Source organism: Pavona decussata, unplaced genomic scaffold (genome assembly GCF_977016875.1).
Source record: "Pavona decussata unplaced genomic scaffold, jaPavDecu1.1 SCAFFOLD_26, whole genome shotgun sequence".
Classification (NCBI taxonomy): domain Eukaryota; kingdom Metazoa; phylum Cnidaria; class Anthozoa; order Scleractinia; family Agariciidae; genus Pavona; species Pavona decussata.
Genome location: NW_028145449.1, coordinates 3,349,938 through 3,377,313, shown reverse-complemented (window position 1 = coordinate 3,377,313; position 27,376 = coordinate 3,349,938). Strand labels below are relative to the sequence as shown.

Sequence of the window (27,376 nt, the reverse complement as noted above, 5' to 3'; positions counted from 1 at the left end):
CAAGAAGGTGTCCCTCTAATATTGTCAATCCCACAGTTCCTAGCGGTCCTGATCAACAGGCAGCTAGGAATCCTGGGAAACGTTTCCTGGGAAATAGAAAATGGCGGCATAACAGATTCTTCATAACAAACATTTACTTTTGTTGTGTGCGTGATAATTTTACTTTTGGTGTACAAAATGGCTGCACAACAAGTTCAGGATTATTTAGAAAGGCACCGTATTGGAGCATTGTTTGAGGTTAGTAAATTTGTGATCGGAGACTTGGAGAACATTTCCGTTTTTGTTTTTTGAAATTGGGCTTATAATCAATGAAAATACCACAAACTGTTTATCGATCGATAAAGCCGATCGAGCCGAACGTCACAATTTGAAACATTGCCTTTTGATTATGCACAGAAGTAAGAAACACAACATAGACCGTAATTAATGGTGCAACTTTAAATAATTAAGGGGGCAAAGGTCTTCTGAATATTAATGTTATACAGGTTGGAGCAATTTCAGAATTTCCTGCCCATGCCACATGATACCCAGAATTGTTTTCAGATGGCGGCTTTAAAGAACGAGGCATTAAACACAATATATCCTATTCTTATTCAGTGAAATATAAATAAGTGGGCGGATTATTCAGGCTAGCCAAATAATTTAATGTCTCAGTTTAGCTATATGAGAATTTTGAACGTTTGCCTTTCACTGCCTGTTGTACAACTGAAACCCTTGAACAGGAGGGAGATGTGGGGTTACTCAGGTAAATAAGTTATGGGGATGTGTGAAGGATGAATTTTTTGGTTTTGAAATTAGTGACTGGAGTTTTTGTGGGGTTACAAAAATATAATAAAGTATTTGGTAAGATTACCACACAACCCCATATTTATATTTATAATACATGCACCTGGTTATTACCAACCCTCTTCCAAAAATGTCGAGCATGAAGAGAGTGCAAGTCGCAAAATGTAGACAAAATTACAGTAATTAATGTATGGGGATGTGCAGAAATCTTGCCAATCATTTTTGACAAATCTTTCTGGGTTGAAAACTCCACAGGCTCTGTTTGGGTTTTCTTGTGGATCATTGAAGTGTATTTTCTCCTGGACTGTTGGATTTTTATGGGTTCCAGAATAGTGTGGAAGTTTGGAACTGACTGGCCATTTTGACAGCCCTGGGTTACAATACAACTTGTAATGCAATAATTGACATACAAGAGCAGATGCTCACAGTAGGTAAAACAAAATTCAGGAAAGGAATCTACTTCTCACTTACAGCAATTGCTATTATTTATATGTTCTTCCCTGTAAAGTGAGTAAGAACCGTGGATCGGGTTAATTAAATAAGTGAGTCTATATTCTCCCTTGCAGGACCTGATGGCAAAAGTCATCAAGGACACACCAGAGGAGCCAATTGCTTATCTTATAAAAGTCTTAAAAAAGATGTATTCTGAAGGAGGCTCTAAGGTAATTATTTTTCTATTGGCTGAGTGGACCAAAATAAGTGGAAAATGTTTTTCTCACACTCTGCTGGGACGTAGGTATAGGTCATGTGACCTGAAGGTGCACAGTTGCTTCTTTGTTGCCCCCAATATAATTACTGACCCACCCACCCACTAGCCTACGTATAGCCGAACCCACCCCCTGTGGAAAAATGGGGTGGACACGGCTACATGTAGGGTGGGATTTTTAAGAAGTTTATGTTTAGCTTGCTTAAAATATTTGTTTGACGTGCACGGCTTCACAAGCTTCTAGCTTTAAATCTAACTATTGATATCAACAGGGGAGCTGTAAATTTACAGAGACCCTGCAAAACCCTAGGGCTGCCGCGCCTAAATTAAGGGAGTAGACCGCTGGCCAGCATTGTCTTAAGTTTAACCTTGCCTAAATTACATTTAGCCCCATAACATTTTAAAAGACAGAAATGTAACTTTTCTTCACAGGGTCCTGGATCAACACTTCCACCATCAGGTTCAAAGGCAACTTTTACGAGATCAATGGGTTTAACAGGGACCTCATTTGCACGGCATTCATTTGATGAAGGTAAACAAGCAGGTCATTGGCCTTTAACTAAATGTTTGAAGGGCTTGGTGTTACACCAGTATAAGGGACAATTTTACATTGTGAAATCCAAATTTCCACAAATTAGTTCTTATTTGACATACAGACTGGCTATGTATAATTATCAGGAAACCAATTAAACTCATTTCTACAATGTTGAACAGTTGGCTTGATAGCTCAGTTGGTAGAGCACTACATGTACATCGTCATCGCAGAGCTCATGAATCCCGTTCAAGCCTGAATTTTTCAGGCGTCCTTTTTGCAACTGCTTAAGCTGCAAAAATAACTGTGAGGGTCTCTCTTTGATTTAATGTGCAGTTCCAGAAAATATTCATACAGCTATACTTCCCCAATGGAAGGTTTTGTGTTTTGCACCCCCTCTCCCCTCAGGCAATTCCAGTTTAGCCTCATACTTTGCTTCAAAAATTATGGCTTTTAAGACTCCCCTCCCCCTATGAATTTGCAATGGCCTTCCTTGGGGTGGGTATGGATTTTTTTCTGGAACTGCACAATCGTTCACTCACAGTTCACCTGTCTGGTTTAGAGTGTAAGGAGAAATTACGTATTGATCACTCCTGGGCCTAGTTGTTCAAAGCCCGATTAAGCTAATCCTGGATTTACGTGAACTTTGATTCGGGTTTGATAACTAATCAATAAAGATTCTTCCAAAAGAGTTTTGGCCCTCAGTTTTGACTGAGGCTTTTCTTTACCTTTAGCTTGAAATTAGGCTTTGAAATCACTTTTAAAGAGCGAGATGAAAACCTCTATTAACTTTTAATCATAGATTAGTGTTAATTGGCTTTCGAACAACCCGCCCCTGGGAGTGGAAGGCTGAACTCTTACTATGTACATGTGTAGGCAGGAGTGTCTTAGCCAAGTCTTGGGCTGGACCTGACTCGCACGCAGAGGGCTCCAAATACAGACCAAGCAGTGCTTCCAAAGCTGGTAGAGATTATCCGCGACCCTGGCTTAGTGGGAGCAAACCAAGTGGGAAGGGTGTTGGAGACAAGGATAATATGAGACCACAAGCTAGAACAGGTAAGTGCACGTGCCTTTGATTCCTTAAGGTACATGTACAGTAGTAGTGTAAATATGTTTTATACAATATTAAAGTGCCCCTGGGACGAAAATTTCATTTTCCATCTTTTTGCATTTTCGTGTAGAATATGACCTTCTTACTCATGTTACCAAATTTCAATCCTTTACGGCGATTGGAAGTATTTTTTTTTTAGCTTTTTATTCGAGATTTCACGGCCGCCATTACTTGGCCTTGTTCCGGAAGTTAAGGCTCAAATTACAGGAAGTGACGTCATTGGCTCAACACGAAAAATTCCACATGGCTAATTTTCATATGGATTCTACTTCATAAACCGTATTCTGCTGTTGCGAACTAAATAACAGGGATTTTTCTTACTTCCAGAGTCTTGTGTTATGCTGAGCATTAATATTTAAACTTACCAACGGAAGATATTTTTTCTTTATAATCAATGATACAGTGTACTTTTTTTGGCACAGTGGTGAGAATACTTGCCTCCTTCCAATGTGGCCCTGGTTCAATTCCCGGACTTGGCATCAATTCTGGGTTGATTTCGTGTTGGTTCTCATCCTTGTTCACAGGTTTTTCTCCAGATACTCCGGTTTTCCCCTCTCCTCAAAAACCAACATTTCTAAATTCCAATTTGATCCGTAATCTGAGGGCCACAGGTTTGTCAGTCCTAACAGACTGTTAAGTTGAGTTATTTTATTTATATATGATATTTATTTATTTTACCGGTACATGTACTTATTACAGCACAGAGTCAGAGTTTTGACGAGAGACCTCCATGGAATCACAAGACCTCTGTTCCAACACATGACTTTGATGAGTGGTTTAACATGCAGCACAGGCCTACCAGGACAACTGATGAACACTTGCAGGAATACCAGGGATGTGAGTGGTGTACATTATTACATGTAATCAAGCCTTCAAGTTCTGATATCCACATTTCTTTTTGTACAGTATTGGTTTAGAGAAGGTTTTTGTTGATAGTCAAACCATTCAGACAGTCAACCAATCACAAGCCTGTTGACTAAGAAAAATTTCAAGGAGCTCGCAAGGCCAAAAGCCGAGAAGTTAGGAGCCCAACATGTGAAGTGTTAGGTGCTGCTTCAGGATTAGATAATTTACCAGATACTTTATTTTTTGCAAAAATTACAGAGAGATTTAAGGCTCGACGTTTCGGAGTCATCTTGACTCCATTATCAAGAGAAAAATCAGTTTGTGAACGCGGTTATTTAAATAGGCTAGAGCTGAAAATTAACATAACAATAGATGGTTAAACAAATACTTTAGCGCGAATTGAATCAGTTTGCACGTTCAGTTCTGGTTTCAGTTTGCGTATAAGTTATAGTCAATTGGTTATTTTAATTTGTAATTAATAATAATTATTTTAATTAATTTAATTACATTAAAAAGTATTAATCATATTTTATGTATTGCTAATGTACCTGGCGTTTCAAATGGTTGTATTACTTTTTGAAACCATAATCATTTATCAAGAACTATGTTTTCTTTTCAATTAGCATTGTCTTGGGGAAGGAATGGTGAGATGGTGAGAATTCCAGTTTTCTGTCACATATTTTATTAAATTATGTAATAAAATTAACAGACCTTGTCCAAATTGCTTTGACCTTTAATATGAAAGCGAGGCTAAGTGCAAAGTTTTTATTATGTAAATTAGTTTTCATTCATGTGCAAACAAAACTCATTTTCGTATGAAAAGCTTTGCACTTAGCCTCGCTTTCATAATGAGGTTCACAGCAACTTGGAAATGGCCTATAAAACTAACAAACTTAATTCCCTAACGTCTTCAGTTGGACTCACCCAATACACTGTGACCAGGAACGACACTAGCAATAAAAAAAAAAAAAAAAAAAACCAGAATATGTCTGACATACATGTAGAGTGAACTAATCTCCTTGATCCCTCTCTTCCACACTGGGTTTAATAGCACTTGCCATGATGGTAGACTGACAAGTTGTTTTTATAGTGCCACTTGACCTACGCTGGTCTGACTTTCAATTTTGAAAAACAATCATTGAATATATGAATATATTCATTTGCTAATTGGTCAACCCCGTAGGGAATAGCCGATAATATCATTATATGTTATGCCGTTGTGTGTTAATAGGTACCTTTACAGTTTCCTAAGAAAAGTAAAGTTGAGACTGATGTATTATTCTAGAAAGTGACACGGGCATATTCAGAAAAAAGAAATCCGAGTGCTCCTATCAGGAGTCAAAACTAAGACCTTCAGATTACTAGTTTGGATGCTCTACCACTGAGCTATATTATTAGTATGCGGTGTTTAATGTTTTTCTTGTATGCTAATTTCTAACGTTCACAAAAGCATCATTGTTATGAACTCTCTTGACACATGCTTTTCCAGGAATGTTTTTGAAGCCGTTCAAAAAACTTGCAGTGCGTGTTTTATCGGGTCTAAAACCACTCAGCTGCGCCTCGTGGTTTTAAATCCCAATAAAACACTGCTGCTTGTGTTTTAAACATTACTCCTAACTCTACTTACAGTGTCAGGTGAATCAAAAGTGTTACTTCCAAACGATAAGTTATACAGAACAAAAGTTAAGATGTGTGACGTATCCTAACCAAGGGAAACTTCTTGAATCTGGCCCCAACCAGCTTCAACTTTGATTTGCAAAGGACATTCAATAGTGTTACAGTGATCTCAATGACTGACTTTTTCCAAAAATGGAATTGTAAATATATAATGTAGAAGAATTATGTAAGAATCGAGAGCAAATATCGGATGAGTAAAATCAGCGTGAAGTTAAGTATCAGAGACCTTATAAATAGTTCATTTCATTTTAACAGGAAATGGCAGCAGAGAGAACAGTTATTTACAACAGGCGAGCGTCATCAAGCGGCCCTGTTAATTATCCTGATGATAACCTTGAAGAAGAGCTTTACATGGGAAGAGATGCCAAAGTCAGAGAGGAGGACAATGATTCATCATCAGCGATTTCACATGAGTTAGTATTGAATAAATAAATAAATGCTTTATTGTGAAACTATCTTAAGTGATCTTTTTGTTGACACAAAAATAATTATTCAGCTAGCAAGAGTCAGCATTGCTAGATAAACAAGAAAAGTGAGTTTTGAATCTCATTGTCATTTTTTACTGCTGGTAGAGGGGTGGCTATTCAATAAAGACACCATCTCAGTTTTGGGGTTGAGGACGGAGGGTGTAGGCAGAGACCACCATCTAATTCTATTTTGTGGCTTTGTGGGTCCTGTTTTGGCCGCTTCCCTACGGTACATGTAACTGGTCAAAACGCCCCCAAGACAAAATGCCCCATGATTAAGACATAACGCCCCCATAGACAAACAAGATACTACAAAGTGAGAAGCTACAAACATCATTAGGGGGCGTTAGGTCTTTATCTGTTGGGGGTATTTTGACAATAAACCCTCCCTACTATGAACGAAAATGGTGGAACCACAAATTCTTGTTATTGTTGTTGTGGCAGGTCCACCAGGTCAAGGAAACAGAAGGCTCGACATGCGGCAGAGGAACATCGTCGACAACTGCAAGCTCTCTTGTTAAACAAGAGACAGACCAGAAGCGATGTTAACGGGATAAGTTATGGAGATGATCTGCATGATGATGGCACAGAATTGTTGGGTATGTTGTCTGGTATTGACAAAGATACTTCACGTATAATAAGGTGCAAAAATTTAGCTGGGCAGAGATGTACTAGAAGGGAACTACCTCGGGCAACAAATTGATGTTGAATTGTCGGAAACAATGTCTAAATTCTAAGTTTTAGTTCGAAAAGAAGAATTACTGTAACAGTCAAGTTTGCTGAAAATTAGATAGATTGTCGTCTATTTTCGCTTTTAAATTTCCCTTTCACTGTCAAGTACGAAAGCTTCACCTTCTTGCGAGGTATAACGTGAGTATTAAAAGCGAGGAAAATCCAGTTCGCGTTTCAATTTCTTCGATTTCCAAGACACAAAGTACTTGTAAATTCCTCTCAAAAACTAGAACCGAACTTCGGACTTCAAATGGATTTTACAAGACCCGGGAAAAGGCGATAGTATGGTAAATGTTGTTTTCAAATGTTGATTTGCTTTTTAACCACTGTTTTATCGGGTTATATGCTTGTGTTTGGACATATAGCCAGATTTTAGACGCTTCGAGGTGATAATACATGTATGCTTCTTATGCTATTGTTGTCCTTTCAGAGAATGTTGACGAATTGGAGTCTGAGGGCGTGTCTAATTTAAACAGAACAGGAGCGAAGTTGTCCAAGGTTTGCTTCTTTGTAGTCTACACTTGTACTTCTTGTAGCTTTTACCGGTGGAATGCACCCATAGTTTGAATCCTAACCTCTTCAAAGTGGTACTGTTACTGAATGTTGGTTAAAACTGCTGAAATATTTGATAAAGAACCTATTCTCTAACAGGAAAATTTATTGCCCTTAGAGCAACGGGGCAAAAATTTGGAGTGATATTCTCCAAAGAAGATCACGCCTGTTTTTAGCAATTTTTAAAAAATACACAGGAGGAACTTGAAAGAATTGGCCAATTTTTTCAAGTTGCAATCCATTTCCATCCTAGCGATCTGCAGCCAAAGATAAATGATACATTCTTTTTGTTTTTTATAGGAACCTTTTTTATAAGAACGTTGAGGCTGAGATTAAGTGCACCTAACCCCAAAATGTTTTTTTTCTCTTAAATAAATCTTTACACCTGTTCGAAACATATTGCGCTATTTAGCGCCTTTTTATAACCAAATCTTGACTTTTTATAGGCTGTTAAAGTTATGAAATCTAGCCATCATCTGTCCCATGACCGAGCTAGTAAGGGGCATGGGTCTATTCCTGAATTGACGTCACAAAATGATTTGCATTGTATTAAGTCTTTGTGAAAATGCATGCAAAGCAGTTTGTGACGTCAATTAAGGAATAGACCCATGCCCTTTACTAGCTCGGTCATGGGACAGATGAAGGCTAGATTTCGTTAATTTTAGAGCCTATAAAAAGTCACGATTTGGTTGGAAAAAGGCGCAAAAAGGCTCAATGCGTTTCGAACAGGTGCAAAGATTTATTTAAGCGAAAAAAAAAAAAAATGGGGTTAGGTGCACTTTAAATTTAAGAACATACCAAGAACATAACCCAGGCTGAGAGGCAATTAAGAACATTTTTTTTACGACCAACGGTTTTTAAAATGAAAAGTATAAATATGGATCAAATAATACATGTAAGACTTCAGTCTAAATTGTCCAATTAACCCAAATAATAGGTGTCCTGGTCACGTCCGCATAGATTTATTGAAATACTATACCAGATAACTAAGAACATCTTAAGAACTTTTCAGGCTCAAATTGCCAAAAATAATAAGAACGTTCAGCCTTAGCCCTAAAATGAGACGTTCTTATAAAAAAGAGCGTACTGTTTTCTGTGCATTAGTAGGGTTATTGTTAACAAAACTGAATCATTAGTTTAACGTTTACATCCATGCAAATATGTTTTTTGTCTATTCAAAGTTACACTAAAAATAGGTGACAATGCCCCTTTAAGGCCGCGGTGGATACGTTGACCATGAATATATTCATTAGGCAAAATATTGGCAGGGGTACCACTTTTAAAATCCTAAAATCACGAGCAGTTCAAAGCCGATTTCGCCAAAACTTAGAAGACGTATTGGAGAATGATCAAAGTGCACTATGATCGTTTTATAATGTGTAGATGGCGTCTTAGGGCAATACAGAAAGTAACTTAAATTAAATTTGTTAAAAACGTGATTTTGTGTCCAGGTTTTCTCCTCCACGAAGACGCAGAGAAATTTGATTTTACCACTGAGTGATCTATTACAACATCTATTGTGTCATATCATAGCCGGATTTTTTAACTTCAAGCTTCTTAAGAAATATTTGCCCTTAAAGGCGCAAAATCTATCATGCTAAAATTCAAAGGCTTCAATCTTACCTTCTAAGGCTTATTTTAAAATTCGGCCCATGATATGACAATCTACAATATGCCTAGTTTATCATCTTGCCGTGTCAACTCGTGAAATTGTCTGTCCGCGCTATATTCTTGGACACAAAAGTGCTTGTTTTTACGCTTCCGAAGGCTTTCCGAGCAAACACGAGGGAGCTGATTAATTCAAACCTGGATTATGGTAATTTTGGTAAAATCTTACTGCACGGGCCATAGATAAGTGCACGCAGAAATCAACAATACTTTGAAATTCACTGCATATATATTAAAACGCACGGCCTTGCGGCGTTTTGCAAGTAGTAGCTGCACAAAAAGTTCGTGCTACGCGAAATAAATCACGTGCGATTATTGAGGCAGAACAGAATATTTTTAGAGACATTTTCATGAATATTTCGCTTTTTGTCGGTTTTAGTCGTTTGACTTCGTGCATATTATTTAAATAAATACATTCTGATAAGAATCCTGTCCACCGCGGCCTTAAGGCCAGAACAGACCTGCGTAAAGCCGGCGACACACCTGGCGATTTTATACGCCGATCGCCGCGATCGGCGTATAAAATCGCCGATATCTGGCATGTCAGATATCGGCGATTAAATTCGCCGGCATTCGCCAAGTGTGCTCGTTCGTGCGATTTTCTACGCTCATCATTCAACTAATCAGGTTAGGCGATTTTATCACATGACTTTTCAAAACGCTCCTCGATGGAGCCCGGGAAAAAGGTTGAAGTGCCAGGTGTGTCTGCATCAATCGGTGGCGAAAATTGCTTGCGATTTTCGCTGGCGATCAAATTCGCCGCAATCGGCGTATAAAATCGCTAGGTGTGTCGCCGGCTTAAGGTTTCCGATGTCATCTTGGTTGAGAGAAAGCGCGGCTAAAATTGAAGTTAATGTGTAGGGTTTTGGCTGGCTTTCAACCTCCATAACTGCGCTTTAATTTGTCAAGATTTGACAGCAATTATATCTAAATGTCAAAAGGCATTTGTGGTGAGATTATTTTCGTGAAAGATAAAGAACAGATTGAGGCTATGAACGAAATTTCGGTTTGTAAACTGTTGTACACAAAACAACGTCGGCTTTCTAACAAAAGCGGCAACCGTATGACGTCACAAAATTCAAAATGGCGACGCGCAGGATATATAGATGCGAAAAAGGGCGATCATCATATACCGTCTTGTCTGACACTTCTTTTCCAGATTAAGTTGAAATTAGATAGCATTTCCATAACTTTAACGTGAGTTTCTGAAGAGTGGAAGATCCTTTTTCACGAGAAGCACAGGTTTGGTTGCGCAGCTTTTGGTCACACTTACCGATAGCCATTGTTTTCGTTGTTTATCTACAGTCAATGAAACAAGGATCAACGACTTCAGAGTCGATACGGGTCAGCATATGTGCAAGATGTGCCAAGTAAGTTCTGTTTTTAACAGTTTTTGTACCTATAAACCTAGCCAAGTTTGAGAAAAAGTGTGTCACATTTCTTCAAATTTACTCCACCTTTAATGGTCTACAATACAGCAAAGAAAAAATTGAGTGTATTGAGGAAACCCTAAGCAGGAATTACTTCCCTAAATATGGGGTTACCTAGATTAAGGACAGTGTCTACTTTTGTTACTGCGCATACGTTCTGCGCATCTCGAGATACTCGGGTTTCCCATGGGTGGTGCCTACTAATACAGGAATATTTTTGTGCGGTTTGAAACTACGCGGAGAAAGTAGAACTCAGCAAGTGCTCTTGGTATCCAAAAAGAAAAGATAACAAAGCTTCAATTTGGAAAAAAAAAAAAAAAAAGAACGTCATTTATCGCTTTGTATTTTACGGCGTTTTAGAGTAATTGTTGCTTAATTATCTCTGAAAAATGCGTGGTTATCTCCGAATTTTATTTTTGGATTCCAATAGCTCTTGCTAAAATCTGCTTTTCCCGCATAGTCATAAACCGCGCAAAAATACTTCGGTATTAGTAGGCACCGTCCTTAATAGACATTATAAAATAAACTGCTACGCAACTAATACGACTAACTATTTGGTTTCAGAATTATTAGTGGCCAACCGAGTGATCGAAAATCAGAAGGTAAAGTGTAATTGTGTTCTATAGTTGCCGAGTGAATCGTCAGTAAATACTGTTGTACGTTCTCTTTCTTGAAAGTGACCGTCTTCCTCTTACAGCCTCCTTCAAATTGGCTGAGTTTTACTTGGCTGGGGACTAATATGAGCGAAATACGCGCGCGCGAAATCGCCTCCCTCGAGAAGAAGCGACGCGCGGAGCACTTGTTCTCGCGGGAGGTGATTTTGGCGAACTCGCGTGTTTTCCTCGCTTTACAGTATCCGTAGGAAACACAAGAGACTAGTCTACTCGTAGGCTAGAAAGCTAAAATTCGAAGAAGAAAATTCAGTATGAAGTGAAATGATCACAATGATCTTCTTTAAGACTCTTAAATAGAAGGATTCATGGAGATTCGATCAAGCAACCAGCAGATCCGACCTTTCAAAAGCTCTACTTTCACTGGACCCTGGTAACCTGCAGCTGCATTGTTTCTTAGGGTTGGGAGCATTGTTCTGTTGTTCGTTCTTTTGTCCTCTTGACCAACCGTGTAAGAAGTTGCGAACGGTGCAGGGTGCCCCCAAACAACTGATCGAATCTGTGGTACACAGGGCCTTCTAAAGTCAGTAAAGTACATGGTCTTTCGTCAACACGGGATGTTTCATGAAATTCTCCCAACAAGTCGTTAAGGAAATTTCTCGACAAAGTTAGGAGAATTTGCTTATTGAGAACAGTTTCTTTCACTTTGTATTTCAGCTGGCAGCGTTTATTCAGCAAGTGACGGTAAGAATGCAATCTTTTGTATATTACAGTTTATACCTGAATTGTGAATAAGTTAGATTTTGCTTCATTTGTGGGGAGAGGAACAGTTGGGTTTGCAACAAATCTTCCATTTAACAAATCGACGGCAGTTTTCTATGGTCTATAAGAGTAGAGACCATATAAAACTGCCGTCTATTTACTTTTTGCATTAACATGGAAGAAGTACGAGGGGAATTGGCTTTATTTTACATCTGGCGTCATTTCTATTTTCTCTACTCTTATAGACAATAGCTACGAGCCAATCAGCGCTCTGGAATTTTGACAAAAAAACAGTTTCGAACCGTTTCTAAACAAACCTTGTCCTTTGAGGTTGCAAGTGAAAAACAGTAGTGTGAAATGTAGTCTGTTTTTTTTATTATCAAGCGTAAGTTGCTAAAGTAAATTCACGCAGGAGCCGGTAATTGACCAATGGAACAAAAAGGAGTGTTTCTACTCTCCCCCCACCCCACCCGCCTGGTTGTTCAAGTGTTTGCATGCTTGACTTCGATCCTCACATCCGGGTGTGTTTCTGTCATTTGTCATTCTGTCATATCATGCTTTTGGGGGTGGAGTGGGGGGAAGGGGGGGGGGGGGGGAGGAAGAGGGGAATGTCTTCCATTGTTCACCGACACTGAGGTGAATGGTAGTTTTACTATGCAGCTGTTTACCCCTCCCCCCTCCTCTTTGTAAGGCCTTGCACTCAGGCAACGTCACACTTGAAACTATAAAAATTGTAAAATTTCTGTTGAAACCGTCGCTAACAAGCTACAGGCTTCCTGTCGAAGGAATCTCTTAGCGCGTACATGTAACATGGGCTGTTCACTACAGAGCGGTCAAAATTGCTTACGGTACAGTCTTCCAAATAAACTCTCTGGTGTCGAAGCTCTTTAATGCTCAAATGCAACAACACCCTTTTTCACAATTTCACACAACCGTGCAGTCAAAAACATCATTTTGAAGAACTTTAGGTTGCTCCAAAATGACCCTGGTACTGGCACCATCTTTTCAAAACCTGCCCTTTCATTCGCAGCGTCAACAAAATTTCGGGACCGAAGCGATCTATTAAAATCATTGATCGTTTTACATGCACCTCCGCTAATGCTTATTGTAAACCTTAATTTGTCCATTTCGAGGCAACACGCTGAACAGACTATCTTAACGAACAATTTGTTCTAGAAATTAGCAAGTGGCGTCAGCTGCCGGATCTGGTAAACAACTTATTTTCTTCGTAACGAGCAGTTGTTTAAGGCTTGCGCGAAATTCGCAAAATCTGGGTTCTATCATACGCCTTGACTGACACCTTTTACAGTCTTTTGTTCTAAGTTGGGTTAGTTTCAATGAGATTTAGTTCATTTTAAAAACCTTATATTGAAATCTTTTTCGACAGAACATCGTTTGAATCAGTACCTACTGATCTAACAATTTACATTTCCCTGTTGGAATTCTGACACGATGACATTTTGAAAATTACCAAATTTTGCACAAGTAAACTAAATCGAACTCGTTTAAGATTCTTTTGGCCTAGAGGAACCGAACAGCTGAAGACACCGTATTTCTGCATAACAATATTGCTTTATATTCTATTACAAAAAAAAATGTGAAATTTACTCACGAAAATACCACGTCTTGAAAATGATTACTGGAATTCGTCTTCGGACTGAGCAAACAATAAAGTGCTCTGGAGCATTCCCGTAACATTATGAACATTGCATCTTTCTTTCTTTCTTTCTTTCTTTCTTTCTTTCTTTCTTTCCTTCCTTCCTTCCTTCCTTCCTTCCTTCCTTCCTTCCTTCCTTCCTTCCTTCCTTCCTTCCTTCCTTCCTTCCTTCCTTCCTTCCTTCCTTCCTTCCTTCCTTCCTTCCTTCCTTCCTTCCTTCCTTCCTTCCTTCCTTCCTTCCTTCCTTCCTTCCTTCCTTCCTTCCTTCCTTCCTTCCTTCCTTCCTTCCTTCCTTCCTTCCTTCTTTCTTTCTTTCTTTCTCTTCTATATGTGTTTGCGTTGTGTACATACGACTCCACATCATCATCATTATCGTGTGCATATAAATGCAATTTTTATTAATATTACAAAAAGCAGAAGGTTGGCCGATTCGAATTAGTGTGTTTGAACGTTGTCGTGACAGTTGATGGCGGTGCGAAGACCGCTCCTCAAACGCCCCCCTTTTATCTTGAAAAATGCATTGTATCTGACGATGGTGAAGATCGATCGATCACGATTGAAGAAGGTCGTAACGCGAAATCTTTTAACGCTTCAAATTGATTTTAGTTAATATGCAAATAACTGGCTTTCTGCCAATAATTCCTGTTTTGTAGATCTTTGTCACCTGACACTGAATTGAACATCTGTTGAATATTTTAAAGCGCCAATGACCGTCCATTAGCTCTGCTCCGAGTGAATTGAGGATTGCTTTTGCAACGAAGCAGACATATGTAAATTACAGACGAATACAACTGAGACTCTAACACTTACCTATGGAAGCAATATTGATCCTTTACGCAAATGTTGGGTTGTGAATGTTCATCGGCGACTAGAAGGTGGTTTCATGAAAAACAACTCGGACTAAATCATTAAGTTACTATGGTTGACAAGTTCTGCAGTTATCATTTGAAGGGACTTGGTCAAATTTCTCACTTTCATGAGCCTACCCTGCTCTCACTTTCTGTGTTAAACTTTATATTTTCTCCCGTGGCAACGTTTGGAAATATTCTTGTTATTCGCGCCCTGTGGAAAGCCTCATCGATTCCCGCTAATGTAAAGAGGTTGTTACTGAGTCTTGCTGTTTCTGATCTTGCCGTGGGATTGTTCGCCCAGCCGATGTACGCAGTGATGTTAAGGATGGCGGCTTACGGAGAACATAACTCTGACTTACTCTGTCCAACAATTTTGACTGTTTGTTATTTCTTTAAATTTCTGGTTTCTTGCGCATCATTTCTGAATGTAACCGCCATTGCTGTCGATAGACTCCTCGCTATTACTCTTCATCTACGATACCAGGAACTTGTCACTTCAAAGCGCGTTATAATATTCGTGCTATCACTATGGCTTACAAGTGGTGCCTCTGCTGCGGTATATCTTTCTCTTGATAATCGCAATAACATTTTAGTTGTGATCGTCGAATTCGTTGGATTTCTCTTTACAACAGTAGCGTACATTCATATTTACAGAGCTGTAAGACATCATCAGAATCAAATCCACAGTCAACTGCGGCAGCAAAATGTACAAGCAGTGGAACTATTCCGAGAGACAAAGTCCGCCTTTAATACATCGTATTTCTACATAATTTTTGTGGCATGTAATCTTCCGTTCTTGTGCTCTACAATGACAGTGATAACGGACAGCTCTCGATGCTCGTTTTGGGTAGCTTATCACGTCTCATTTGTCTTCATTCCCCTCAATTCGTCGTTAAATCCGCTAGTTTATTGCTGGCGGTATAGAGAAATCCGTCAAATCTTGAAAAGCACTTTGAGCAAAATGTGCTGCATCAGTATTCACTAAATCCTAGGACCGAATAGAGGTGCCTTTCTTTCGAACCCTTGGTTACGTGTAGTGATGCAACATGTCTAAAGCAATTAGTGAAGCTGCTGTAGCTTTCATCGAAAACATTAGTTGCGGCACAAGTCTAAATTTTACGGCTGTTTGCTTGTTATAATATATCTAACATCCAGAAAGGTTAAAAGCCAGCTATTTGACTATTTTACAAAGATTACGTAACGTTTTCGACCTAGTAAGTCATCTCCAGAGTGGATATTAAAAATTGCTCAGTAATTTTATTTTTTACTCATCCATTCCTCAATCATTCAATCTTTATTTGTACTCACTCTTAAAATTACAACAAAGAAAATTTTAAAAGTAATAATTAGAGTACTGGCTGCCTGGAATAACCATAGGGGCTAGCGAAGCCAGGCAGCCAGTTGACATCAGTATGAAATAGAAATAAAATACAGGGCCCAGTTGTTCGAAACCCGATTAAACTAATCCTGGATTAACGTGAACTTGGATTCTAGTTTAATAACTAATGAAAAGATTCGTCCAAAAACGTTTTGACCCTCAGTTTTGACTTAAACTTTTCTTTATCTTTAGCTTGAAATTAGGCTTTGAAACCACTTTTAACAAGCGAGGCGAAAACCTCGATTAACTTTTAATCGTAGATTAGCGTTAATCAGCTTTCGAACAACCCGCCCCAGGTCAGCATGAAAGCTGAAACACAAGTGCACACATTAAAAGAAAAAGAGGACAGCAAAACGCTACTTCTACGCTATGAGGGAAGTCTAGAATAGTTAAATTTAAATATGAATATAAAACAGTAATATAAGAAGAGCACACAATAACTATGGCAACTATAGCAATTAAGCTATACATAATTTAAACTATAGCGGAAAAAAAAATTAAGGCTTGGAAAGGTGACAAAACTAAACAAAAGACTAATTTACAGGTAATTTGGGAAACAACACAACTGCTAAAAACAATACAAGAAACTAATAATCTTTGACAAGATCGCTTTTTACTGATTCCTTAAAGTTTGAAATAAAGCGGGTTTTTGAGGGTTTTTTCTTCGTTTACGACTGCATCCAGCAGTTCCCACCACTTATAATTTGCTGGATCATTGCCCCTACGCTTTGTCAGTTGATAATACAATAATGGCATCAAAGAAACGCGTAATCATTGGTGAAGAAGACATGGCCCTTTTTTCGACGTAATAGGTTGCCCTAGCAACAAGGTAACCTCTTGAAAACACCCCTATTTTTAGCTTTAAATAGTTATAATTCAATAACAAACTCGGTGAAACTGTGGAACTGTGATCAGCATGTTCAGACAAAACGTTTTGCAAAGTTTAAAATCAAATGTATTGAGGGTTTCAGAGCCCCCTTAAATTTTAGGGCTTAACAGCACCGCCATCTTCAGTTCAGAAGATGGTTGTATGCTTGAAAGACTTAAAAGAGATGGATCATTGATCGATTGCTGTCGATTTTTGCCAATCGATAAGAATCGATAATTTTATGTTAGTGCGCTTGTCATCGATTACCAATATCAATCGATAGCAATCGGCGGTTGATATCGATTGATATCGATTGACTACGCCTGGTTTATGTCCTAACCATGTTGGTCACTTGGCTCATGTGCGGTATAAGAGATCTTTAGATTCTAGCAAGAGAACGACCACAAATACGAGTTTTCACGACGTTCTAAGAATAGAAATCTCCGGGGAAGCTTGATTTTACTCTTTGTGAGCGACGATCGTGACGCAATTGTTTTCAATGATGATAGCAAAGTCTTTTTGTGATTTCAAAAAGACGAGATCCCCTACGTTTCGAGGACTTGTTTTCGTCACTACGCCGTTCTCATAAAAGGGAGCTTAAGCAATGACGACGGCGACGGCAATGACGACGCCGCAAAACAATAGGTTTGATGAGCAAAAACAATCGCTCTGCACGTGCGTTTTATATTTTGGTACATTTCTTTGCCGTCCTCTGCAAAACAACAACGTGAAATGACCACATTTAAGGTTTTGTGGAGAACGTGAACGCACGACGGTGAATTTTTCATTTTCTTTGTTAACTTGTACGCCAGTCCTACCAATTTGGTTCCTGAATGGTTCGCCATTTTTGTAAAAGTTGAGCGAGTTGAAGTAATCGCGAAGTAGCACAAATGAAATAAAGATATATTTTCAGGTGACGTTTTCGTTGCCGTTGCCGTCGTCGTTGCTTAAGCTCCCGAAAAACTCGTAGTAAATGACGAAGGCTACATCGTCTTCCCGCCAAAATGAATCTAAAGGTTTACGCAAGAGTACAGCAGAGAAATAAGGGCGGCAAAACGTTCTTGTTTGACGTTACAGTTAATTATCTCCTCGCCAATTAGTGACCAACCTCTGTTTACGGTACGCGTTCCACGTGATCGGTGATGGTGTTTGAGATATGATCACGTGCTGAAGTTATGTGGTCGCTTAATAACGCTACCGCATGCTTAAAAGGATTCGTTGCAAGTGAGAGCGGGATGTACTTTTACTCCGGCGCAATAACGGGAAGCCGGGGAAAAAAGGGATTGGAGAGAACTCTGAAACCAGAAAGCGCAACATCCTACATTTTCTGAAAACATAACAGAAAGGTCTTGACGAAAAGTATTCACAATACTGCACTAAACTAAGTACCCTGTGTAAGCACTAAGTGGCTGTTGAAAGTCATGATATAACCTTGCAATGGGTTTGTTGTTTTTGTTGTTTGGTTTGTTTGACATGAATAGCCTAGCCAAGGAATCTCAGTCGGTTGGACGACGGGATATGGAGAAAGATAAACTGGACGGCTCGTTCCAACTAACAAACTTTTGTTTCTGTTTCGCTTTTATCGCAGTTGATGACAACTTTGACAGCGTGTCTCAAGTTGGGAGCACGGTAGGGCTTGACATACTTTCCTTTCCAATGCTAGTCTGTTTACAGTCTTTTTTTTTCTTCGGCGGATCGTCAAGCGCGAGAGAGAAAATAAGAACCGCGCGAGAAGCATTAATGAGCGCGAACACTCGAAATTGTTGCGATCCGTGCTCTTGTATCATAAAACCCCAAAACTGACATTCTTTTGGAAGAGGCAAGCTTCTGTCGTTTTTAGATGAATATCATTAAAACCTCTCTTTTACAGAAAATTTCAGCAAGAAATTTCGCTTGTTTTGTCGGGGATTAATTTTTTTGAAATTGGTCGCCATATTCTATACTGAATTAATCTCTTTCTTTCAAATTAACTTGTTTCCGTAAACAGTCATCTTTAAATTTTCAGAAAATATGTAGCGTGCCGGATTTTTTTAAACTTTTCATCTATAAAACGGTTCGAACGCAGTTGTCATTTGGGATATCCTGAAGAAATAACGGCTGCCAACAGACTACTCTTGTAGAGCATTTTTTAATGGTAATTAAAAAATGGCGTATTTGTGTTTGGTCGTTATGTAGCTTTAGAGCGGTTTTTGATGGAGTGTCGTAAAACCAAAACCAAAGTAATTACTCTGACCAATCGCAATAAACGTAAACAGCGCAACGAACCAATCAGAACTCGAAGCAAATCCGTGCAACCGGCGCCAAGCGCGGGAAAACGCGTGCAAGCGAGGCAAGAATGGCTCTGGTTCTGTTTCTTTATGGTCGAGCAGTTTTGCTAACCAATCGGAGAGCGTAGTAAAACTAAACCCAAGCAAAAGCGAAATTAGTTTCGACACTTTATTGAAACTGCTTTATTCTGCTTTGAACAATTGTCCCTCGTTTTTCAAACGTTTGTTGTAGTCATAAATAGTTTCAATTTAACTTTTTTTTAGACCGGACTGAGCAGAGCTCCCGTATGGCCCTCAGGCTTTGACTCAGAAAGTAAGTACCACAAAAATATGGACGATCGGAAAACTGGAAAGTCCTTACACACTTTTACACACTGTATTATTATTAACACTCTGTCATTTACATAAGCTCCATTTCCGCCCGCAAATAGCAGGTGCTAGTCGAGGCGGGCGGAGATAAGGGGAACAGCAGTCAGTGATAAATTACGTAAATAAAAAACATGTACAAACGTAAATAAATAACATTTACAAAATCAACCACTTGTAACAAGTAAATTTAGCTGCGAAACTAAACTAAATAAGATTTTCAGTGTACTTAATAAATTAAACTGTGTGTCCGTCCGATAGTTCGCAATTTTTTGAAGCAGTATGGGTGATTCATCATAATCGTCCTGTAATAACGAGAATAACATGTCATTGATATGTTTTTTGAAAGCTCTCTTGGGGAGTTGACGAAGTTCATCGCAAATGGAATTCCAAAGCTTAGCACCGAACCTAGCCAAAGAACCTTGGTTTTGATTCAGTCTCGATGTGTTAAGTTCTTGCATGTATTCATTTCCTTGCAACTTGTCGCGCAACAAATGTTGCGTTGCAAGTTGCGATTGTTTGTTGTGCATATTATCACCTCCGCGTGAAACTTCCATTTTAACATTTGTACCGCGACAAGTTGCAAGCAAGTTTTACCTATATTACTTGGCCTTTACTGTTAAGTTTGAAGTAAGTTTTCTGTTATGTAAACATCATAAGGTGTCCGACCTTTATTTTGGAGTATCCATTGTAGTAGAAACCGATAGGAAATACTATTCGAATGTTGAATAGCCAATCACAGCGATTAAATTGTCTTGTATATGTATCATTTTCAGAAATGATATTTCAATGTCCTGAAATGTCTTTTGGTTAAATTACCTTGCTGGTTGGCCCTGTTTGCTGTGTTGTAATTTGATTTGTTCGGTTCACAGGTGATTCCAGTCCACGTAAAGGCCAGCACATGTGGCAAAGTCCAAGCAGATCTCCAGTCAAAGGGAAGCACATGTTTAGGTAAGAATGGAAGCGTTATTTTATGGAGCTGTTGCTGCACACGTGATTTTTTATTCCATTTTAGCGACAATTTCTGAAGCGATTTTAATCAAGAAGTTCCGCTATAAAAGGGCAAACCCCTCCTTCATTTCACACCTTTGTGGGCGTGAGATGCAAATTTAGACGCTGCTCAGTCGTGGCAAGTTGTTGACTCAAGCGTCCTCTTAAAAGTATGCCTCAAAATTTTATAACACCAGAACAGCGGCAAAAGATATCAAGTTCTTATTTGTTTAACAAGGGTTATTCTGAAAACTAAGCCAATTTTATCGGTAAAAGCCGAAGAAAAAGGCACGTGTTGCTTGTCAGTTGTTTACGCTCTGATGGTTGATTGACAACCGAAGGTGAGAATAACCAGGCCAGGCCCCTTTTATACCGGAACTTCCTGTTTAAAGAGACTATGTCAGCTGGGGTACACGCGCAGTAGAGTGCGGTTGAGGCAACTTTGCGTACAACTCGTTGCGAGATTTTTACTTTTCCGCCATTGCGAAAGCTTTCAAAAAAAAAAAACATCAACATTACAGCTTTTGTAATTACTAAAGAACGTTTGTAAATAATAAAATTCAGCTCACTTTTCGAAGATGAACGTGACTTAAACAGATGAAAACAGCTTCCTGAACTCTCCGACGGTGTTTTAAAAAGTTTGGCCCTCAAGGGCGATGCCTCCTTTTGTTACTGCGCATACGTTCTGCGCGTCTCGGGTGGTCCGAGAAAGTTGGGTTTCCTGTGCTTCCTAATGCAAGGATATTTGTGCGCGGTTTATGACTATGCAGGAAAAACAGATCTTAGCAAGGGCTATTGGAATCCAAGAAGAAAATTGGGGTAACCATGCCTTTTCCAGAAATAATTGAGGTTCAGTTTGGAAAAAAAACAGCTGCCATACGTTGCTTTGCACTTTACAGTTTGTAGGATTGTTATTGCTTAAGGACGGTGCCTACTAATACAGCGGTATTTTTGCGCAATTTATGACTATACGGGAAAAGTAGATCTTAGTAAGGGCTATTGAAATCCATAAAGAAAATTAAGGGTAACCACGCATTTTTTTTTAGAGATAAAAGCAAAAAAATACAAAGCAATGTATGGCGTTTTTCTCCAAATTGAAGCTTTCTTATCTCTGAAAAATGCATTGTTACCCCAAATTTTCTTTTTGGATACCAGGAGCACTTGCTAAGTTCTGCTTTCTCTGCATATTTCCATAGTTCCATAGTTCTTGTGCTTGTGCTTATGCTTGCGTCGTTGCGTCGTACGTGTAAACCGGGACGACGCAAGCTTAAGCACAAGCGCAAGCAAAAGGCGCTTATGCTTGCGTCGCGACGTTTTACACGGTTTCTTGTGCTTATGCTTATGCTTGTGTCATACGTGTAAGCAAGGCTTAACGCCTAACGCTCATGGGTTCACCTCTTCACTTGAACTTTACATTATTATTATTATTATTATTATTATTATTATTATTATTATTATTATTATTATTATTATTATTATTATTATTATTATTATTATTACTATTATTATTATTTATTTTTTAAAAATAATTAAATGATCTCTTTATTAAAATATTCCGAAGAAAATCGATATCCACAAGTTAAAAGTAGAAAAAAGAATAGTAAAAAAAACCTATTTTGATTAAAAAAAGAGTATCTCAAAGCACAACAGAGCTATTTTCAAGCACAATGTTCAGAAAACGCAATAATATCAAATTAAAAAAAAAAAGTCATTTATGTGACCAATCATACACTAAAATGATGATGATGATGATGATGATTCTTCTTCTTCTTCTTCTTCTTCTTCTTCTTCTTCTTCTTCTTCTTCTTCTTCTTCTTCTTCTTCTTCTTCTTCTTCTTCTTCTTCTTCTTCTTCTTCTTCTTCTTCTTCTTCTTCTTCTTCTTCTTCTTCTTCTTCTTCTTCTTCTTCTTCTTCTTCTTCTTATTATTATTATTATTAAGTTTCTATTTTCCTCTCCAGGGGTGGTTCTTTTACCGATTACCATCAGGAAAGTTCCAGGCCCCCAACGGCCTCCTCCAGCCGCAGTGACCTGGTGTACTCGGGACGACAACAAAAGTCTTGGAAGTTCGATGGATATTCATCCGATAATGATGTAAAGCTGTGTTTCATTTCTTAATTCAACGATTCTCTCCTTGTCTGTCTACCTAATTGCAAGGGCCAATCTTAGCTTTGATCAAAGGGTTTGATACGTAAGGTGTATTGCCATTGCTTTGCGTAAAAATGTTGCATTGGACAGCGTTCCAATTTCTTGTTTACAGAACGTTTCTGTTCGCACGAAAAGTAGGGACGTCAAAGACCAAACGAAAAAGGACTTTGAGCACAATTCAATTCAAGTCAATTAACTTTATTTAACTTCTTTTGCCTATTTCCAAAATAAAAGAAAATTTGTTCACATAGTTTGCATAAATATGGAAGTTAAGTCCCAGAGGAGAAAAATCTTATTGTTCCTGTCTACCAACATGGCCGCCATGAAGTCACATGCAAACCATCGATACTCAAAGACTTGAAGTTTGATATTTAAGACTCTGAAATTTGACTGTGAGAGTAAAGCTTGAACGGATTAAGCTTGTAAGTTACATTAGAGTGCTAACTTTTAATCGTGGGTCTAATATGTCTTCGGTTTGAACATTTCATGTGAAGGTTTGAACTAAACTTTGGGTTTTTCTGTCTTCATTTTAGACGGAAGTCAATTATGACCGAGTAAGGACCCCCGAGTTAGGAGGGAGTCGACCGTGGGCCCCAGGACCCTTGGAGAGTGGAAGCGAGACGGACTGGGACCCAAGACAAGGTGAGTCCAGTTACTTAAAGGAAAAATTTGAGATTGGCAAAAAATGTTGTCAGTGTTTGGTAGAAAGAAAATCGACCGTACTTGTCAAGGTTGTTCCCATTGAATTTCCGCTTGCCCTGATGGGCTTGGAAAAAAAAAGGCTAAAACTCTGTTTAAACAGATAATTTATGTTTAGTTAAATATGTTATTTTCATGGTTTCCGTAAGTTGTTGTTTTCTCAATTATACGCAAACGTGAAAAGCATTTTCTATTAAGATATTAATTCAATTAATGATTCGATTTAGCGCCTTCCTCCCATTTCTAATAAGCGCTCCCATTGAGTGCCGTTTTGTTGTGGGTAGTGCACTGTATATTACTCTACCCATTATGTCGTGAGTGAGTGAGTGAGTGAGTGAGTGACAGAGTGAGTTTCCGTAAACAAACAGGTTCGCAGCGCGTGCACAGCACTGCCCACATGTACGCAATGCGTACCTATTGTTAATACATACCCCTATTCCAGTGCCCGCCGCCCTCCAGTGACGCCCTATTGCGTAAGTGTCCCAATTCCAGTGAACGTCCCTATGCCAATAGAGACCTTTAGATTCTAGTACGAGTGCGAGTTTTCCAATAGCGAAATAGTGCGCACGTATGGAACAGTGTCATTTTGGCGGGAAAACGAGAGAGCCGTTGCCATTTGGGAGCTTAAGCAACGACGACGGCGACGGCAACGACAACACCGCAAAACAATAGGTTTAATGAGCAAGAACAATCGCTCTGCACGTGCGTTTTACATTTTGGTACATTTCTTTGCCGTCCTCTGCAAAACAACAACGTGAAATGACCACATTTAAGGTTTTGTGGAGAACGGAACGCACGACGGTGAATTTTTCCTTTTCTTTCTTAACTTGTACGCCACTCCTACCAATTTGGTTCCTGGATAGTTCGCCAGTTCGATATATTTTCGGGTGACGTTTTCGTTGCCGTTGCCATCGTCGTTGCTTAAGCTCCCCACTATGAGTTGTTGTGAGAACGGCGTAGTGGCGAAAACAAGTCCTCAAAACGTAGGTGATCTCGTCTTTTGGAATCGCGAATGGGCTTAGATATCATCATTCAAAACAACTCGTTCAAGTTCGTCGCCCACAAACAGTAAAATGAAGCTTTCTGTGATATATCTCTTCTTAGTACTTCGCTAAAAGCTTGCAGCCAAATCTTGTATTCGTAGTTGTGCTCGTACTATAATCTAAAGGTTGCTAGTGAGCGTCCTTGCTTCATTGAGTGTCTACCCTCATTGCAATGAGCGTCCCAAATCCTGTAATAAGCGCAGCCTATAGTGTGGTATCAGAGGTCAGTTAGATTCCTTTATTGTAGTGAACTCTATATTCTGATCTCGTGTGAAAGTAATGTTATAATTGTTGCGGAAGACTTTAGACCAGTTATTTAAACAGAGTCTAACTTAGGCCCTGGCTTAAGGCAATCAGTGGGCCTCCAAATCTGTTTATAAGTGGTTTATTTTAAGTAGATAAATAGTTTTCTAGTCTTTGATGCAAGCCTTCTTGTTGCCGTCGGCAGTAGACAATTGTTTAGATATGATTGTTGGCAAAATTGAAAATGGCTTAGAACGTGGTTTTGTTAAACACCGTCTTAACTGTCTTTTATAACTGAACCTTTGACTTAGAGAAGACACCCGAATGTTGTTCTGACTATGTGAACTTCTTGTCGCTATAGCGGTTAGTGTTACAGTGTTTATTATTGTTGTCAAAGTGCTTAATCACACTGCGAAGTTATGGCAAAAAAGAAACAAGCCCCTCGTCTCGAAAAGCGCTCCCTTTGCAATTAGCGTCGTCCATTTTACCACGAAGTGTAAATTAGCCCTCGGGCAGTAAATGGAATCATTCTAATCCTTGCGTAACTTAAAGAAAGATGTTAAGCGGTGGCGAGTTTGTGTGCCATCATACCACTTTTCTGTAAGTATTATTTCGAAATTATCACATCCATACAGTTCCCCTGCGCGAGAAATTGCTCTTCCAAGATTGTTCAAATATTCTCGATTGCCTGTGTAAACGGGCTGTAAGAGCTGTCGACTTGTTTCTGTCTTGGTGGGTTTCGTTGCTGGAACGCGTTGTAAAATATTTGAACCTTTTTGTTCACAGTACGGCGGGCGCCCGAGCGAGGGTTTGGTCGATATAACAACGCTGAAGAATCCGACTCAACTTAGCAAGAGGAGTTTGAACAAGAAAGGTTCTGTTTATGAAGAACTTCCTGTCATGTTGCGTGTACCGCCATTCAAACCCAAATTTTGTTCGTCTTTGATATATTCTTCTGCAATTTGTACCAGTGACACTGTTGAGAAATAAACCAACTCCCGTACAGATAAATTTACAGCAATTTCAACCGAGAAACAATTTAGTAATCAATTGTAAACTGCACAACCTATGCAGGTCCATATTAAGCTCCTTAGTATTATATTATACAAGTATCCTTTATTTATTATGTATTGTCATTGTAGACTTATAATTTTAAGGGTTTTCACCATTGTGCACAATTAAATATAAGAGGAATCCTTTAATGGGGAGTTCTTAGTATTTGCTGCGCCGTGAGCGCTTTAGCCGCCATCTTGGATTTTGAAAGCGGAGGGAGATTGGGGAGCGTAGAAAGTGCGACTAAGGGGGTGGGTATTAGATTTTGCAAATTAAACTTGGAGGCTACGATTGAACGAGATTCGGGCACTCTCGCCCTTCCCCCCCCCCCCCCCCCTTAGAAAAAAAGGCACTTAGCGATACCGCTTACCGTAAATTAGATTATTTTAGCATGCGTTTCCTGGCCCACTTTGAAAATGAGTGATGGCCTGGGTCGAGAGTAACTGCCCACGTGATTGTGGGATTGTTTGGGGGGACGATAACAATAGCCAACGTCCCCCAAACCTTCCCACAATCGCTTGGGCAGCTACTCTCGACCCAGGCCATCACTCTTTTTCAAAGTGGGCTAAATTAACTGACAGCAGGAACATTCATCCAATCGCAATTGTACAAGTTAATTATGAAAAAAATCCAACCCTTAAACTCTCAAAGAAAGTTCCTCTCATAATATCCTATTATTGAGAAATCTTGTATTAAAAGGAGTATTTTGTTGGAATTTTCTCCACTTTTAATGAGCTCCTGACAAGAAATATTGTTTATTCTGAAATACCGGTATATTATAAAGTTTTAGTAAGAAAGGTCACGCAATCTATCAGATCAAATTTGGATCAAAAATCACTGTCACAACCTTAAGTTGTTGTTGCACGTTTTTATATAACGTAAGCCAGATAATTTAAAACAATTGGCATTATTGGAAAGAGCACCTTAAAATTAGTTTTCAGGAAGTTTGAGATTCTTGTGTTTTAAAATAGCGAAGATAAACTTTTATTAATTCAGGATTTTTTGTAGACATGTCATATACGTCGCCTTATTTCATTTGCATATGTCGATCGATAGTCAGCTTCAGAGTACTTTAAGAAATTAATAACCGTCATTGTCAACTCTGAATGCTGCGACCATTTGAGGATTTCTTCTCGATGGAAGCTTTCATGTATATTCGAAGCAACAGTCATCGTTTATATAGCTTTTCTCGAGTGTTCATCTGTTATGCTCTTCCCATTTCGAAATAAGGGGACTTGCTTCTAGTCTACCAAATAAAATACGAATTTCAAGTTCTATACGTGCCTGAGGTCTAGAAAAACATCTACTGTATAGACTCAGAAAACGAACGTGACTGATTCCACTTTTTAAAAGCCCTATGAGCGACAAAACGAGCAGATGCTCGACGATAAACAGGATCAATCTGACGCATTCACTGACGCGAGCGGTATAACGACAACACAGGAGTCAATTATGAAAGAGACATTTTATGAAAGTAGCCCACACGCATACAAAGGGTGATAATAACCCAACGATAAATAAAACGACAATATTCTCCAATTAACAAAAAAACGACAGTTTTAATCGTATGTGTGACATATTTCGATTGAACACCTATCATTGTCGGCCCGTCCACAATATCCTCTTTGTTCCGAGAGACTTACCGACCGCCGATAAACATCTGGAGATACTAGAAGTCATTGTTTATAAACGACGTACTCCTATTTGGAGTCATCTTAAACTTAAAGAAAATTTTCAAGAAAGACGCACCTATTGTTTTTTGGTCTATTTTTCTTAATAACCGTCAGAATATTTAAGGTATTTGCATAAAGATATAGAAACCAGAGATTAAACCAATAATAACTGTGTGCTCACTCAAGCTCGTATTATCCGAAAAGCAGTATGTAGTTGTGTTAATTCATTATTTAATGCAGTTAACTTACAGCTGTCGATTGG

The 27,376-nt window shown here is 38.9% G+C and overlaps 2 protein-coding genes across 2 annotated transcripts; both read left to right on the top strand.

The window, feature by feature from the left end:
- Window positions 1-54: 54 nt before the first annotated feature.
- On the top strand, window positions 55-25,760 carry LOC146485572 (uncharacterized protein C8orf34 homolog). Its single transcript, XM_085103466.1, has 18 exons — window positions 55-237; window positions 1,353-1,448; window positions 1,925-2,024; window positions 2,901-3,080; window positions 3,835-3,972; window positions 4,605-4,633; window positions 5,914-6,071; window positions 6,570-6,724; window positions 7,288-7,355; window positions 10,383-10,447; window positions 11,072-11,109; window positions 11,836-11,862; window positions 18,223-18,263; window positions 19,166-19,214; window positions 20,140-20,218; window positions 22,217-22,349; window positions 22,937-23,045; window positions 25,175-25,760. Exons 1-18 carry the CDS (start codon window positions 178-180, stop codon window positions 25,237-25,239), a joined length of 1,590 nt encoding a protein of 529 aa, XP_084959592.1. The 5' UTR covers window positions 55-177; the 3' UTR covers window positions 25,240-25,760.
- On the top strand, window positions 14,011-15,554 carry LOC146485573 (melanocyte-stimulating hormone receptor-like). Its single transcript, XM_085103315.1, has one exon. The coding sequence runs from the start codon at window positions 14,456-14,458 to the stop codon at window positions 15,371-15,373; it is 918 nt and encodes a 305-aa protein (XP_084959441.1). The 5' UTR covers window positions 14,011-14,455; the 3' UTR covers window positions 15,374-15,554.
- Window positions 25,761-27,376: the final 1,616 nt, after the last annotated feature.